This window comes from Helicoverpa zea, chromosome 7 (genome assembly GCF_022581195.2).
Source record: "Helicoverpa zea isolate HzStark_Cry1AcR chromosome 7, ilHelZeax1.1, whole genome shotgun sequence".
In the NCBI taxonomy this organism is placed as follows: domain Eukaryota; kingdom Metazoa; phylum Arthropoda; class Insecta; order Lepidoptera; family Noctuidae; genus Helicoverpa; species Helicoverpa zea.
The window spans coordinates 7,944,009-7,958,072 of NC_061458.1; the positions used below are offsets into that span (position 1 = coordinate 7,944,009).

At 37.1% G+C, this 14,064-nt stretch overlaps 1 protein-coding gene across 1 annotated transcript; it reads left to right on the plus strand.

The window, feature by feature from the left end:
- Window positions 1-4,566: 4,566 nt before the first annotated feature.
- LOC124631810 (aldehyde dehydrogenase 1A1-like) lies at window positions 4,567-9,003 on the plus strand. The gene is made up of 11 exons (XM_047166420.1): window positions 4,567-4,707; window positions 5,991-6,095; window positions 6,612-6,879; window positions 6,957-7,073; window positions 7,186-7,373; window positions 7,509-7,611; window positions 7,700-7,884; window positions 8,000-8,164; window positions 8,254-8,411; window positions 8,495-8,569; window positions 8,838-9,003. The coding sequence occupies exons 1-11, from the start codon at window positions 4,681-4,683 to the stop codon at window positions 8,905-8,907; spliced, it is 1,461 nt and encodes a 486-aa protein (XP_047022376.1). The 5' UTR covers window positions 4,567-4,680; the 3' UTR covers window positions 8,908-9,003.
- Window positions 9,004-14,064: the final 5,061 nt, after the last annotated feature.

Genomic DNA, 14,064 nt, shown 5'->3' on the forward strand with positions numbered 1-14,064 from the left:
CAGCGGCTGCAGCACCAATTCTGCTATTGATTTCGGCGTCAAGGTCGCACTTTGATGTTATAATGCTCCCCAAATATCGAAATTTATCGACCTGCTTCAGCACATCTTCACCAAGCATAATGGTCAGTTCTTGACGTCCGTGATTGTCTAAAGACATCACTTCTGTCTTTTTGATGCTGATTTTTAGACCAAATGTACAGCACTGCTTGTGAAGGTTCGTGACTAGCTGTTGCAGGACTTCAGGGGATTCAGCCACGAAACAGAGGTCATCTGCATACATAATGTCCTGTATATGTGCATAGGACACCTTTGTGGTCGCCTTGAGTCTATTCAGATTGAAAAGTTTGCCGTCAGTCCGATAACGAATACGAACTCCTTCAGGAGAAGAAGTCAATACTTCCCGGACTACAACTGCGAAATATAATGCAAACAATGTGGGAGCCAGGACACAACCTTGCTTCACTCCACAGGTGACGGAGAAGAAGCTCGATTGGTCATCTTCAACCGCTACACAACATTGCATGTCATCGTGCAGGAGTCGCAGGAGTCTTATGAACTTCTCTGTACACCCCAACTTTCTCAGTACCTTCCAGAGGGCCTCGCGAGGGACGCAGTCAAAGGCTTTTTCCAGATCAATAAAGCAGAGATACAAGTGCTGTCCCTGCTCTCTATTTTTTTCCTGGAGTTGACGGACTGCGAATATTGCCTCACAAGTTCCTCAGTCTGGTCTGAAACCAAATTGGGTTTCCGGCAGAATCTTTTCAGAGAGGTTCCTGAGGCGGTTCAGAAGTACTCTGGCGAAGACTTTTCCAGAGACAGAGAGCAGTGAAATACCGCGGTAAGAACCACATTCCGACCGGTCGCCTTTGTTCTTATAGAGAGCCCTGACGCGTGATAACTTAAAAGTTTCAGGAACAGGTTGTTGTTGAGGTCATAGACAGAGATATGTATGGGTGTGTAGCCAGTATTGGTTGAAGGTCTTATACTTTGTATTGTACCATTCATCCTCCGAGCCTTTTTCCCAACCATGTTGGGGTCGGCTTCCAGTCTAACCGGATTCAGCTGAGTACCAGTGCTTTACAAGGAGCGACTGCCTATCTGACCGTCTCAACCCAGTTACCCGGGCAACCAAAGTACAAACAAACTTAGAAAAGTTGCATTGGTACTTACCTGACCTGGGATCGAACCCGCGCCTTCATACTTGAGAGGTTGGTCGTTTACCCACTACGCCACCACGACTTTTTAGCCATGTATTCACTGAGAAACAATTGTTTATAAACACTGTTTCAGAAACAAAATCTACGTGTTTCTGAAACAAATAATTTTGTTTCTGTAAACACTACCCGTCTTACCACAAAAACTTTTTAACGTCAGTTTAAGACTTGCCATATGACGTTGACATAAGGTTCATTTTGGAGACACATTTTTTTTAGACAAGTGTAAAACAGTTGTTAAAGTTTTTGTAGTAAGGCCATACGGGTCTTACTACAAAAACTTTAAACCCTGTTTTACACTTGTCTAATAAAATTTTGGCTGCAAAATGAACCATATGTCAACGTCATAATTTGACATTTTTTTAGACAAGGCATAAACTGAAGTTTAAAAGTTTTTGTGGTAAGACGGTATTGGCCTTACTACAAAAACTTTAACCACTGTTTTACACTTGTCTAAAAAAAATGTGGCTCCAAAATGAACCATATGTCAACGTCATAATTTGACATTTTTTTAGACAAGCCTTAAACTGACGTTAAAAAGTTTTTGTGGTAAGAACGTATGTGTTTATCGAATGTTTCTGTGCTCCTCACCCGTGGCGGGGAGCACAGAAACAAATCAGTTGCGCAACATATGGATACAAGTGTGGACGCGTGTTTCATTTGTTTATAAACGCCAAATAAATGTCTTCATAGCAAGTAATTTCTCTTTTCTTTTTCTTTTTACTAGAAATGGACTTATGCAAATAAATGTAGGCACCACACAACAACACTACTTCCTCGGGCGACATATTGTAAACATCTGACGGTGTGGACGGCAGTTTCCGAAACATTGTTGCTGTAAACATCTACGTGATGTTTCAGAAACTGTGTATCTGAAACATTGTTTCCCAGTGAATACATGGCTTTTTTTGACATCATTTTTTTGTTGACGTTGAGTTGACGACTTTGTATTGTACCATTATTAAAATTATTTTTTGTCAAGAATGTTATGAATTACATAATTTTGTATTAAGTTTCTTCAAAACTAACACACAGATACTTATGTTTTGCTGAGGAGTTTCTTGTGCCACTTCTTCTTCCCAGCAATGACAAATAGGAAGTAATGAAGTGGTTTTGGGCGTTCGAAAAGTGTTGTATTTTTATACTTTTCAAACTTAAAAAAATACAGCTAATTCTAGATTTTGATTTAAGCGTGATGATGGCGGATGATCATAAACTGAAGATTTCTGACTATATATGTACTGGTATACAGGGTTACTGGTAAGTAGACCGCATCCTTTCAGGAGGTGATAGTATAGGTCAATACGGACAAATTTGACCCTGGGATACACTGGGCAAAAGTTAACCCGTTTCAAGATAATCGAATTTTAAGATCTTTTCTTTACAAGTCGTCTAGGTACACGTATACATTTTTATTACTAGTTAAAAGTCTCGTTTTTGCGGATTTTTGTGTGTTTTGTGGCTTTTTGGATAGCTAGATAAATGTAGATGTTTTTTAAGTATTCTGCACAAAAAAATTAAGAGTAATATTTTTGAGAAAATATCGACTAAAAAAGTAATTGCTGTTCGCTATAATTTCCTCTGTGATTTGTACAGTTTTATGGTTTGTTATTGTGAAATGATTCATCTTCTATCCAAAAACACATAAAAAACCACAAAAACGAGACTTTTGACTAATAATGAAAATTTATACGTGTACCTAGACGACTGATCTTGAAATTCGATTCTCTTGAAACGGGTTAACTTTTGCCCAGTGTATCCCAGGGTCAAATTTGTCCGTATTGACCTATACTATCACCTCCTAAAAGGATGCGGTCTACTTACCAGTAACCCTGTATATTGTAGGCGGCACACAAAGACTATTTACTTTATGGCGTTACATCACTCCCACATTTAAAGTTCATTGACATTCAAGTATTTACATCACTTGATGTTATGATAAAATTTCCGAAATGATAAGGTCGTTAAAAATGAATTCAACCTGCATAGATAGTTGTTTCCTTTTAGATAGCATTCTGAATTTAAATTAAAAGCTAAAATATTTCTAACTAGCTATTTCCCGCATATCCCGTTCCCGCGTATCGTGTTCCCGCGGTATTGGGATTGCCCGGATAACTGGGTTGAGGAAGTCAGATAGGCAGTCGCTCCTTGTAAAGCACTGGTACCTACTCAGCTGCAACCTGTTAGACTGGAAGTAGACTCTAACATAGATGGAAAAGGCTAGGCAGACTATAATCTGAGTATTCCTTACTTTAAAAATACTTTCATGTAATAAGCTGTGAAAAGACCATTTAATTTTCGGTGTTTTTAGAAGCTGGTTTCTCTTTTCAGCGGATTTAAAAAAGGAGGAGGTTCACAAATAAACTGTAGACCTTTTATTGTTAAGTATTTTTTGGATGGAATGCAACTACAGCTGTGTATTATTAAAAGCATAAACCTTTAAGTAACTTATTTGATGTATTACTACCGATAAATAAATTGGTTTAGTAATAATCTGTACTGAAATTAATCATGCGCAAACATGTGGGTCATAAAAATCCCAAAAATAATGTACCTATGTTTACGCCATTTATACGGCCTTTCATATCATACATATTACCTACCGACATATCTATAAATTCTTGAACGTTAAAATAATCTTAAGTAATCTTGATTTTTACTTGAGTTGATTTTATGACATTCAGAAGGCATTACAAGTAGGTAGGTAGTGTATTTTACCTACTAGGGCCCATATCTTATCAACACACACATAAACTTAAAACTCACACGAGCGTAAGAAATCTTTTGGTCTCGCCCCTATCTAGTGTAAACATAAATATAATTATGTAATTTTATATACACATCATGACAAAGCATTTTATGAAAATTAATGAAATTAAATATTTTTATCCAATTGTTGCACCATAATATTGAAGATTATCATCATAAGCCACAAAACAATTTAGCTACCCGATCTAATGTTCCTTCGAAAAATTAATATTTTTATATAAGACTACTTATATTTTTTTACTCTCCTTTTGAAAATCCTTTCTGTAGCTTTTGAGTTTATTACCCTTAAGACAGTGAGCTTAGAACTTTGTTTTATATTTATAAATAAGTACCAATGTTATTTTTAAACCAAACCGCAGTCTACGTCAAAATTTTGCCAGTATAATGTAACAGAGCAACAGCTTCATAATATTTCTAGAGCTTTTAATAAGATTTATACCATGGGACGGTAGCAGATTTTCTCAAAAATGGTCGGTTAAGAAGTATACCTACATACACAATAAGTGCAGTGTTTACGTGAGATTCGCTGGCGGCCGCTTATAGTCGTATCATGATGACTAGCCCAAATGATGTAATCCAAGTATAAAAGCCTGTTTTGTTCAGATCATCAACAGTAAACATCAGACCGGTGTTGCTGCCGGTTGGTTTATCGAATTTGTGATTGTGCTTCAACGTTCATTTGGAATATTATTTTAAAATGGCTCCACAAATAAAATACACTAAGGTATGTAATTTGATTTGCTAACTGTTTTTACGTTTAGGAAATCGTGCGCATCTAAGCCAGAAAAGTTAACTCCATTAACAAAAAATAAATAACTAAATATTGCCAAAGTATAGATAGCTTATTAAATATTTCCTTGAATAAAAAAGATGAGCTCTTGTGGTAAACAACTGTTATCATAATATTATGTCATAGTCGTAGGAAAAACCCATTCAAATTCATATATCTATATAAATAAAAACCAATTGTTGTTCGTTAGTCTGATTAAAACTCGAGAACGGCTGGGCTGATTGAGCTGATTTTTGGTTTTAAAATGTTTGTCGTAGTCCAGGGAAGGTCTAAACGGTGAGCAAATAAGGAAAAAAAAAGTATTGTGTCGTGTGTTTGTGACTTAGGTACTAAATATGCCTCCAATAATTAGGCGGTACCGAAGTTCGCCGGGTCAGCTAGTTTATAATAGATAGGTGCCAACTGTTGTGACTAGGTATTATTAGACTTGAAAAAAAATACCAAGAAGGCAAAAACTGTAGACACAGTAAATTATGTGGTACAGTGTGTGCACACAATAAAAAAATGTTTGAAAATGTTCTAATATTTTCTCACTTGCTTGTATATCTTATATCTATACTAATATTATAAAGCTGAAGAGTTTGTTTCTTTGATTGTTTGTTTGTTCGAACGCGCTAATCTCAGGAACTACTGGTCCGATTTGAACAATTCTTTTGGTGTTAGATAGCCCATTTATCGAGGAAGGCTATAGGCTACTTTTTATCCGGGTTCGTGCAGAGGTTCCCACGAGATGCGGGTGAAACCACTGGCAGAAGCTAGTGTACATATATAGTTAACAATAATTTTACCTAGTTAAAATATTTTTTTAATTCTCATAAATATTTTTTAAATTCTCGATCCGAAGTAGCATCCTCAAAAATATTCGAAACTTTGAGTACATATTATTTTCTAAGAAAAAAATAGTTCACTCAACTATATGAAAAAATCATAGATTCACATAGAACCATTATAACACTTACTTGTATGTAATTTACCATAAAATTTGGGTTCATGAATTACTAAATAATTCATTGAGCGAAAATATTTAAAAGCCTATGCAATTTATAACGGTCTTATGGTTTTCAAAAAATAAATGTTATCCGGTTTTTAATGTTTCATTCTTTTTTTCATTTCACGAAAGCCGAAAGATGTTCTAGCGTAATCATGAATTCGTCATTATTCGAATATTACCTATTACGTACTTCACTTATTAAAATACTGTACTTATTCGCTTTCAGTTGTTCATCGACAATGAGTGGGTGGACGCAAAGAGTGGAAAGACTTTTGAGACATACAATCCCCATGATGGATCCGTCATCGCCAAAGTGGCTGAAGGTGATAAGGTATGTTGAGTACAAGAAAGAAACACTCCTCCACAGATCTAACAGCTGCGGTTTATGTTTTTGGGTAATCAATTCATCATCATCATCATCATCTCAGCCATAGGACGTCCACTTTTGAACATAGGCCTCCCCCTTTGATCTCCACAGATACCTGTTGGAAGCGACCTGCATCCAGCGTCTTCCGGCGACCTTTATAAGGTCGTCTGTCCACCTCGTTGGTGGACGTACTACGCTGGTAATCAATTAAACAAACGTAATCATGTAAAAATGCTGGTGGAAATATTAATTCCCTTACTTTCTATGAACCCGACTAAGTTGGGACCTTCTAAACGAAGTTGGAATGATTGTATCATAGTCAAATTTTTATGGGTCCTGGCGGTCACTGATTCAGGGCTGAATCTGTCTTCTATTTGATTTCAATTTTCAATTATATCAAATCGGTATCCTGAAACACATACTCTTGGTCAAACTATTATGTTCCTAGAGATATTAAAATAGCGAATATTAAAATTTCAGGCTGACATTGACTTAGCGGTCGCAGCCGCAAAACGGGCTTTCCATCGGAACTCCGAATGGCGGCAATTGGACGCCTCTCAGCGTGGTGAAATTATTCGCAAGTTCGCAGACCTAATCGAAAGAGACGGCCAGTATATTGCGGAGTTGGAATCATACAACAATGGCACAGTAATGAATTTCGCTTCAATGTTTGTAGGAAGCTTTGTAAAGACGGCCCGTTATTTAGCGTCTTGCGCTGATAAGTTACACGGCGATACCCTTGCTGCAGGTAAAGACAATACAAAATGGGTTACTCATATTTTACAAAATGGGCATGTATTTAGAAGTTACCTTTCCTGTCAACAGATGGTGAGGTGTTCTCTTATACCCTGAAACAGCCAGTGGGAGTTTGTGGACTTATCCTTCCATGGAATGCACCCGTGGGCATGTTCCTCAACAAAGTTTGCACTGCTTTAGCCGCTGGTAAGTGTCAATTTTTCCATATTTAAAATTTCTTACATCATGGATGAATTTTAGTCGAAATGGTGACGTAAAAAAATAAGGTACAGGCTAAAGAATCCATTATATATTCAAGGATGCACTGTGGTTGTCAAGCCGGCAGAGCAGACTCCATTAACTGCGTTGGTGCTGGCGTCGCTGTTAAAAGAAGCCGGTGTACCTAAAGGCGTCGTCAATGTGGTCAATGGCTTCGGCCCTGGCGCTGGAACAGCTCTCACTCATCACAGTGATGTCGCCAAGATTTCTTTCACCGGATCGGTTGAGGTGAGTGGAAAAAGAGAAGAAACCAAACAAGGAAATTATCCTTATGACGCAGTTCTTTAAAATTGGTTTATGGTCCACGGCATGGAAAGAGCATATCGTGAAACACTTTCATACCCAATATCTTTATTTCCAAAGGTTGGCAAACTGATACAACAAGCAGCTGGAGCTAACAATCTGAAGCGTGTGACTCTAGAGCTTGGCGGCAAGAGTCCTCTTGTTATCATGAACGACGCTGATCGTAGGTTTTTCATTTAATTAAAATGTAAGCTAACTACACAAATTATACCTGTGTAGATTTCTCCTATAGCTAACTTTTTACGTTTCAGTGAACTTAGCAGTTCCTTATGCTGCAAATGGGGTGTTCTTCCATCAAGGACAAATATGCATAGCTGCTTCGCGCTTGTTCGTTCAGTCTGGCATCTATGATAAGTTTGTTGAAGCAGCTGTAAAGCATGCACAAAGTATCAAGGTTGGAAACCCCACAGACCCAACTACACAAAACGGTCCTCAGGTACGAAAATCCTTCCGAAAACGACTTTAGTACTTGTATAAACTGAGGGAATAAACTCTTTAAATTTTAATGAAGATAAATGAATCAATACAAAACATACCTACTTAATTTTCAGGTTGATGAAACTATGATGACGAAGGTGCTTGGCTACATTGAAAAGGGCAAAAAGGAAGGCGCAAAGTTGCTTTGCGGTGGTAACAGAATCGGCACAACTGGCTACTACATACAGCCTACAGTCTTCGCTGACGTTACAGATGATATGACTATCGCAAAGGAAGAGGTAATTCAAGTATTCTTTTAGAAGTTAACCCATAATTCATTGCATGATTAAAATTGTAATCGAACTATAACGCTTTGACTTTTCTGCAGATTTTCGGCCCGGTGCAAAGTATTTTGAAGTTCGATACCTTAGAAGAAGTCATAGACCGAGCTAACAACACCAACTATGGTTTGGCAGCTGGAATCTTCACAACCAACGTCAATACCGCATTACAGTTCTCTAAATATGTTGAGGCTGGCGTCGTCTGGTAAGATTTATTCCAATTAGAATATTACTTACTAACTTTTGGTCTCCGAATTTCCTCTTACTAACTGTTTGGTAATTTTACAGGGTCAACACGTACTTGAGTTTCACTCCTCAGGCACCTTTCGGAGGTTTCAAAGAGTCAGGAATTGGACGTGAAAAGTGAGTAACTTGAACATTTATTAACTTCTCTATTTTGAAGCTCCTGGTCTCTCTAGCATCGATTCAAACAATCCTAAATCCTAACAAGATTTTAATAGTCCACAGTATAAGAACTTCATTACTTCCACAACTACTGTTGATAGAAATATCACTCCTGACTGAAACTAATCCAAGAAACTTACTCAGGTTTTAAGGGATCTATGAAGAGTTGTGTTAGCTTTATTTTGGTTTTATCTATTTGGTTCTTATTGGAATGTTTCTGTTTCAGTGGCATGGCTGCTCTCGATGCTTACCTCGAAGTCAAGACTGTGACCGTTTCCTTGCCCAAGAAGGTCTAAACCGGATCAAACGTTTTGTTATGATTTGAAAACGGCTATTTATTTTAAAAGGACTGGTTATGTAAAAAATTACATGTTATTAATAGTTATGTAAAATTATTTTTTTCACTTTACCTACAACTTTCCTTAATTACTTATAAGATAAAAGATATGTAGATGAAAACGAAATCAGTAAGTAACATTATCGGACTACTCAGAAAATATTTAAAATTTCATAAAATTACCTATGTACCTATAAATAGAAGGTAACTACAGCATTTTTTTATTATATCAAGTTACCTAGGGATTTATAAATAGCGATAACATTGTTTTTAAATGATAAAGTAATACTTACCTACCTCAAAACATTTTCAGCAACCGTGATACGAATAAGTTGGTAGGTATGTACCTAACTATCAATAGGTAACTCTCGGTTGAGTAACAAACGACTGTTGGCATTACACAAGACATTGTTGTAATTATCCAATTTCCGTTCAATCGTGTACTTGGCCCAAAAAAGGGTGCTAGATTCGAATATTAACGTTAACCTGCTGCGCAAACACACACTAAAATAGCCATCATCATCCTCCGAGCCTTTTCCGAACTATGTTGGGGACAGCTTCCAGTCTAACCGGATTTAGCTGAGTACAAGCAGCGACTGCCTATCTGACCTCCTCAACCCAGTTACCCGGGCAACCCAATACCCCTTGGTTAGACTGGTGTCAGACTTACTGGCTTCTGAATACCCGTAAAGACTGTCAAGGATGTTCAATGACAGCCGGGACCTTCAATTTAACGTGCCATCCGAAACACAGTCTTTTTTGTCTAAGATATACTTAGAAAGTACATACAATCTTAGAAAAGTTGCATTGGCACTTGCCTGACCTGGAATCGAATCCGCGCCCTCATACTTCAGAGGTTGGTTCTTTACCCACTAGGCCACCACGACTTACAACACACTGAAATAGCCATATTTAATTTTTATTAAAGTAAGTTTTTTAGAGTAAACAATTCGTCAATCATGTTACCTATAAACCAAATCCATCAGTCTTGTTTAGTTTTTTGATTTGGACATTCATCTGTGGCGGCCGGTGGGACCTTGATCGATGAACCTATGCTATAAGTAGGTACTTACATATTATACATATTGTAGATATTAGTCACTCACACATTTCAAGTTCATTGACCGCAGTATTCACATCACCTGATTATGTGATAAAACTAACTAAATGATAAGGTCTCAGGTCTGTTCTAAATGATAAGGTAGCACAGGTATCTATTTATCTGGTATGTTTCCTTTATAGTATAGATAGTTCAACTCAGATTTGCGCGCGGCCCTATGTGTGCGTCGGCTTGTAAATATACAACTTTCATTCGTGTGACAGTGACGCCGTCCGAGCATGACGTGTTCTCATCGCTTTTTGTTATGGGTACAGTCGTTTACGAAAATGTCTAGTTCTTCACGGAGAAAATGTTTTAAGGAGTCAGGTAGCGTTTCAAAAAAATGAAACAACATTCAAAGCTTTTTATTATTATATACATTTTACAGTTTATCATTATTTTCTCATACGGCTTTTCAAATTGACATTGACAGTATCTAAGAAATAAATGAAGTGAAATATCTAAGATGAATTAAATACTCCTTACATATTTTCTAGCTCGGGGTACGCGGACAATAAATAAATGTGTGGACTAAGAATGTAAAAGACCTATAATTTAGTATAATAATGGAAACAAAATGTGTGGGGAATTTTAAAAAATTATATTGCTTCGCATAATGTCGACCAAAATAAGACGGAAATAATGAAACTCATAAATGAACGTTTAAGTCAAATTGATGAAGGGATGTTGGGTAATACTTGTCGACATGTACAAAAGAAAAAAGAAGAATACTATAGACATTTTGACATGGAGTCAGAATTTATAATTAACATTGGTGAAAGTAGCGAATCCGAAAATTCATCATTTGATTTTTCAAGTAGCGATACAGAATCATTATAAATAAATAAACTAATTTACGTAATAACTGTACTTTAAACAGCTGTATACAACCCCTAAATAACTGTATTTGTACCCGACTGTACCTCTTGTCACGCACACAAAGTCACTGTATATGTACAAGGGTTACCCACACATAGGGCCGCGCGCACGACTGAGTTGAACTTACTATAGCTACCTACCTATTCTAAATTTAAACTCAGAAATAATATATTTAATAATTTATTTACCATCTAACGATGGGTACAGATATAGTTATCGGCACGAATCTTGAGCTCTGACCTACATCTGCGCAGAAGTGATTTATTAGCAAAGAATCAATCCCGAGTCACGGCTATGACGCGATGCACTGCGGGCCAATCACCGCTTTAGCCCGCCCCCGCGCCTCACTTCATACCACAAAAGGGACCCAATAAATTACTTCTGCGCAGGTGAAGGTCAGAGCTCAAGATTCGTGCCGATAACTATACCTTACCTTAGATGTAAGAGAAGGAGTTGTTTGTAAAAGTCAAACAGGGGCCCGATTCTCCTAATTTTACTTAAGCGACATACGATTCACATTCAACTGCGATCCAATCACGACTCGATTACGATTGAAGCGTATGTGGCACTCCGCTATTTTTTCTTTAAAATAAATGTTTTTATCAGTTTCTGTCATTCAATAATTTTTTAAAAAATGACAGATTATGACGTTGACATATGGTTCATTTTGCAGCCACAATTTTTCAGACAATTCACATTGTCTGCAAATTACCTACTTACGATTGCAATATAACTACCGTATGGACCAAAATCATCAAAATAGGAGACCAATCGCAAACCAATCCAATGTCGTTGGAATACGATTGGTCTTATATGTATTAGTAGCAGAATGCCCAATATGGTTAAAACTGATATGCGATCATATTGCGATTCAATTTCTATTCGATTTTGACATTATTACCTAACTTAGGGATTCTCCTAACTTAGGAGAATCGTGCCCCTGGGGCCCGATTCTCCTAATTTTACTTAAGCAACATACGATTCACGTTCGACTACGATTCAATCCCGACTCGATTACGATTGAAACGTATGTGGCATTCCGCTATTTTTTCTTTGAAATAAACGTTTTTATCCTTTTCTGTCATTCAATAATGAATCATTTTGTCTGCAAATGATTAACTATTGCAATATGATTGTAGAGCAAACTACCGTATAGACCAAAATCACCAAAATAGCAGACCAATCGCAAACCAATCGAATGTCGTTGGAATACGATTGGTCTTATATTAGTAGCAGAATGCCCGATATGGTTAACACTGCTATTGCGATCATATTGCGATTCGATTTCTATTTGATTTTGACATTATTAACTTAGGAGAATCGGGCCCCAGTTGGGGCCAGTTTAGGCAAACTGAAACGCAGAACGTGTAAGTATGGGTAAAGTGTAACCAATTTTTATGACCATAATAAATAAGTACCTACCTACCATACCAACATAATTTAGAGATTCGTCCTACACACAATATTAACCTTGTTCTTCGTACGCAAACTATGGACTTACAAACTTCGTGGAAAATATTTCCATACGTCAGCATTCTAGTTATTAGTACTTATATGAACAGTACTTTCTGAAGATATTGCTGCTATCTCCGTTGAAGTCCTCTTGAAACCCTTTGACCCTCTGAATGAGTGGAAAAGACATACTTACCTGGGAAGAGGGAAGTGGATGGGGAAGAATCTGCCCGACGGGGCACTCGATGCCGGCCTGCCAGCGGGAAACTTCCTCCGCACTTTCTTCAGTAAAGTCTTTCGTCGGGTCTGGTTGATACGGGCACTAGCGGACAGCACTTCTAGCTAGGGTTTTTTATAGTTTTTCTTTCGCACAACGGACCGTGGGCGAAAAGATATTTTGACAGACAGAAGAAGAAAAAACAAAAGCGAAACCCTTCATGGCAGGAAAATATAAAGAAAGAAATGAGGATCGACCAAGATGTTTGTACAATATAAGTTAGTATACTTCGGCCGTTCAGAGAATGCGTTCCTGACACCTATCAGTTAGTCACGACTATAGTTCGGCCATTCAGAGAATGCGTTCCTGACACGTCGCGATTGAACTGACGACGTAACTACATTCATTGATTATTGATATAATAATGTTGTTTTAATGCTCCTCAATTGTTAAAACGGTAAACAACCAGCAAAAATATTTTTATCGTAACTGCAACGCCATTGCAAAGTTACGTCGTCAGTTCAATCGCGACGTGTCAGGAACGCATTCTCTGAATGGCCGAACTATAGTGATGGGCACAACATAACACTGAGTTCGTTACCGTTCCTTCAAAATGAACCGCCGCATTATTTTAAGATTATTTTCGTTTTAAATTGGCGGAATCATTTGTTTTATATTTTAGTTATTTAAGTGGAAACCAAAAAAAGGTAATATTCATATAATAAAATTGTTTTATTTATTCTTTGTTACAAGTACATTGAATTGAATGTGCGAACAGAATATTAATCAGACTCCGATTTGCTTGAGGAGGTGGTGTCTTCATCATCATCTTCGCCTACATGTATAATTATATTATTATCAATAACAGAATCAATCCTGATATCTCGGTCTAACAAAAGCCGGGTAATCAAATAAAAACAGATCGAAAACACTTGAAAAACGTGGTCTATGCGCACGAAACGACAACGGACGACTGTTTTAGCGTCACAAAATGGCGGCCCATAACGCCATTTGGGGTTACCATTTTTAATCTAAGTATAAAAATGCGGTTTGGTCATAGTTTTATTTTTATATTTCATAAACGTTATAATTAAGTCTTATAGTCCATTATTTTCCAATTCTTAAAAAGAAAATCAAAACGTATTATTTTATATTATAACTGTATAAGAACAGATTACGATACTTGCCTGTTATTTTTAGCACAGCACTACAAAATATAAACCGCTGACATAACCTTGTAATAGCGCAGTATAGATTTAGAAAAATATTGTTTACCAAGTTATTTGACACTCAGTTTGGCACAAAATTATAACATTCATTGATTATTGATATAATAATGTTGTTTTAATGCTCCTCAATTGTTAAAACGGTAAACAACCAGCAAAAATATTTTTATCGTAACTGCAACGCCATTGCAAAGTTACGTCGTCAGTTCAATCGCGACGTGTCAGGAACGCATTCTCTGAATG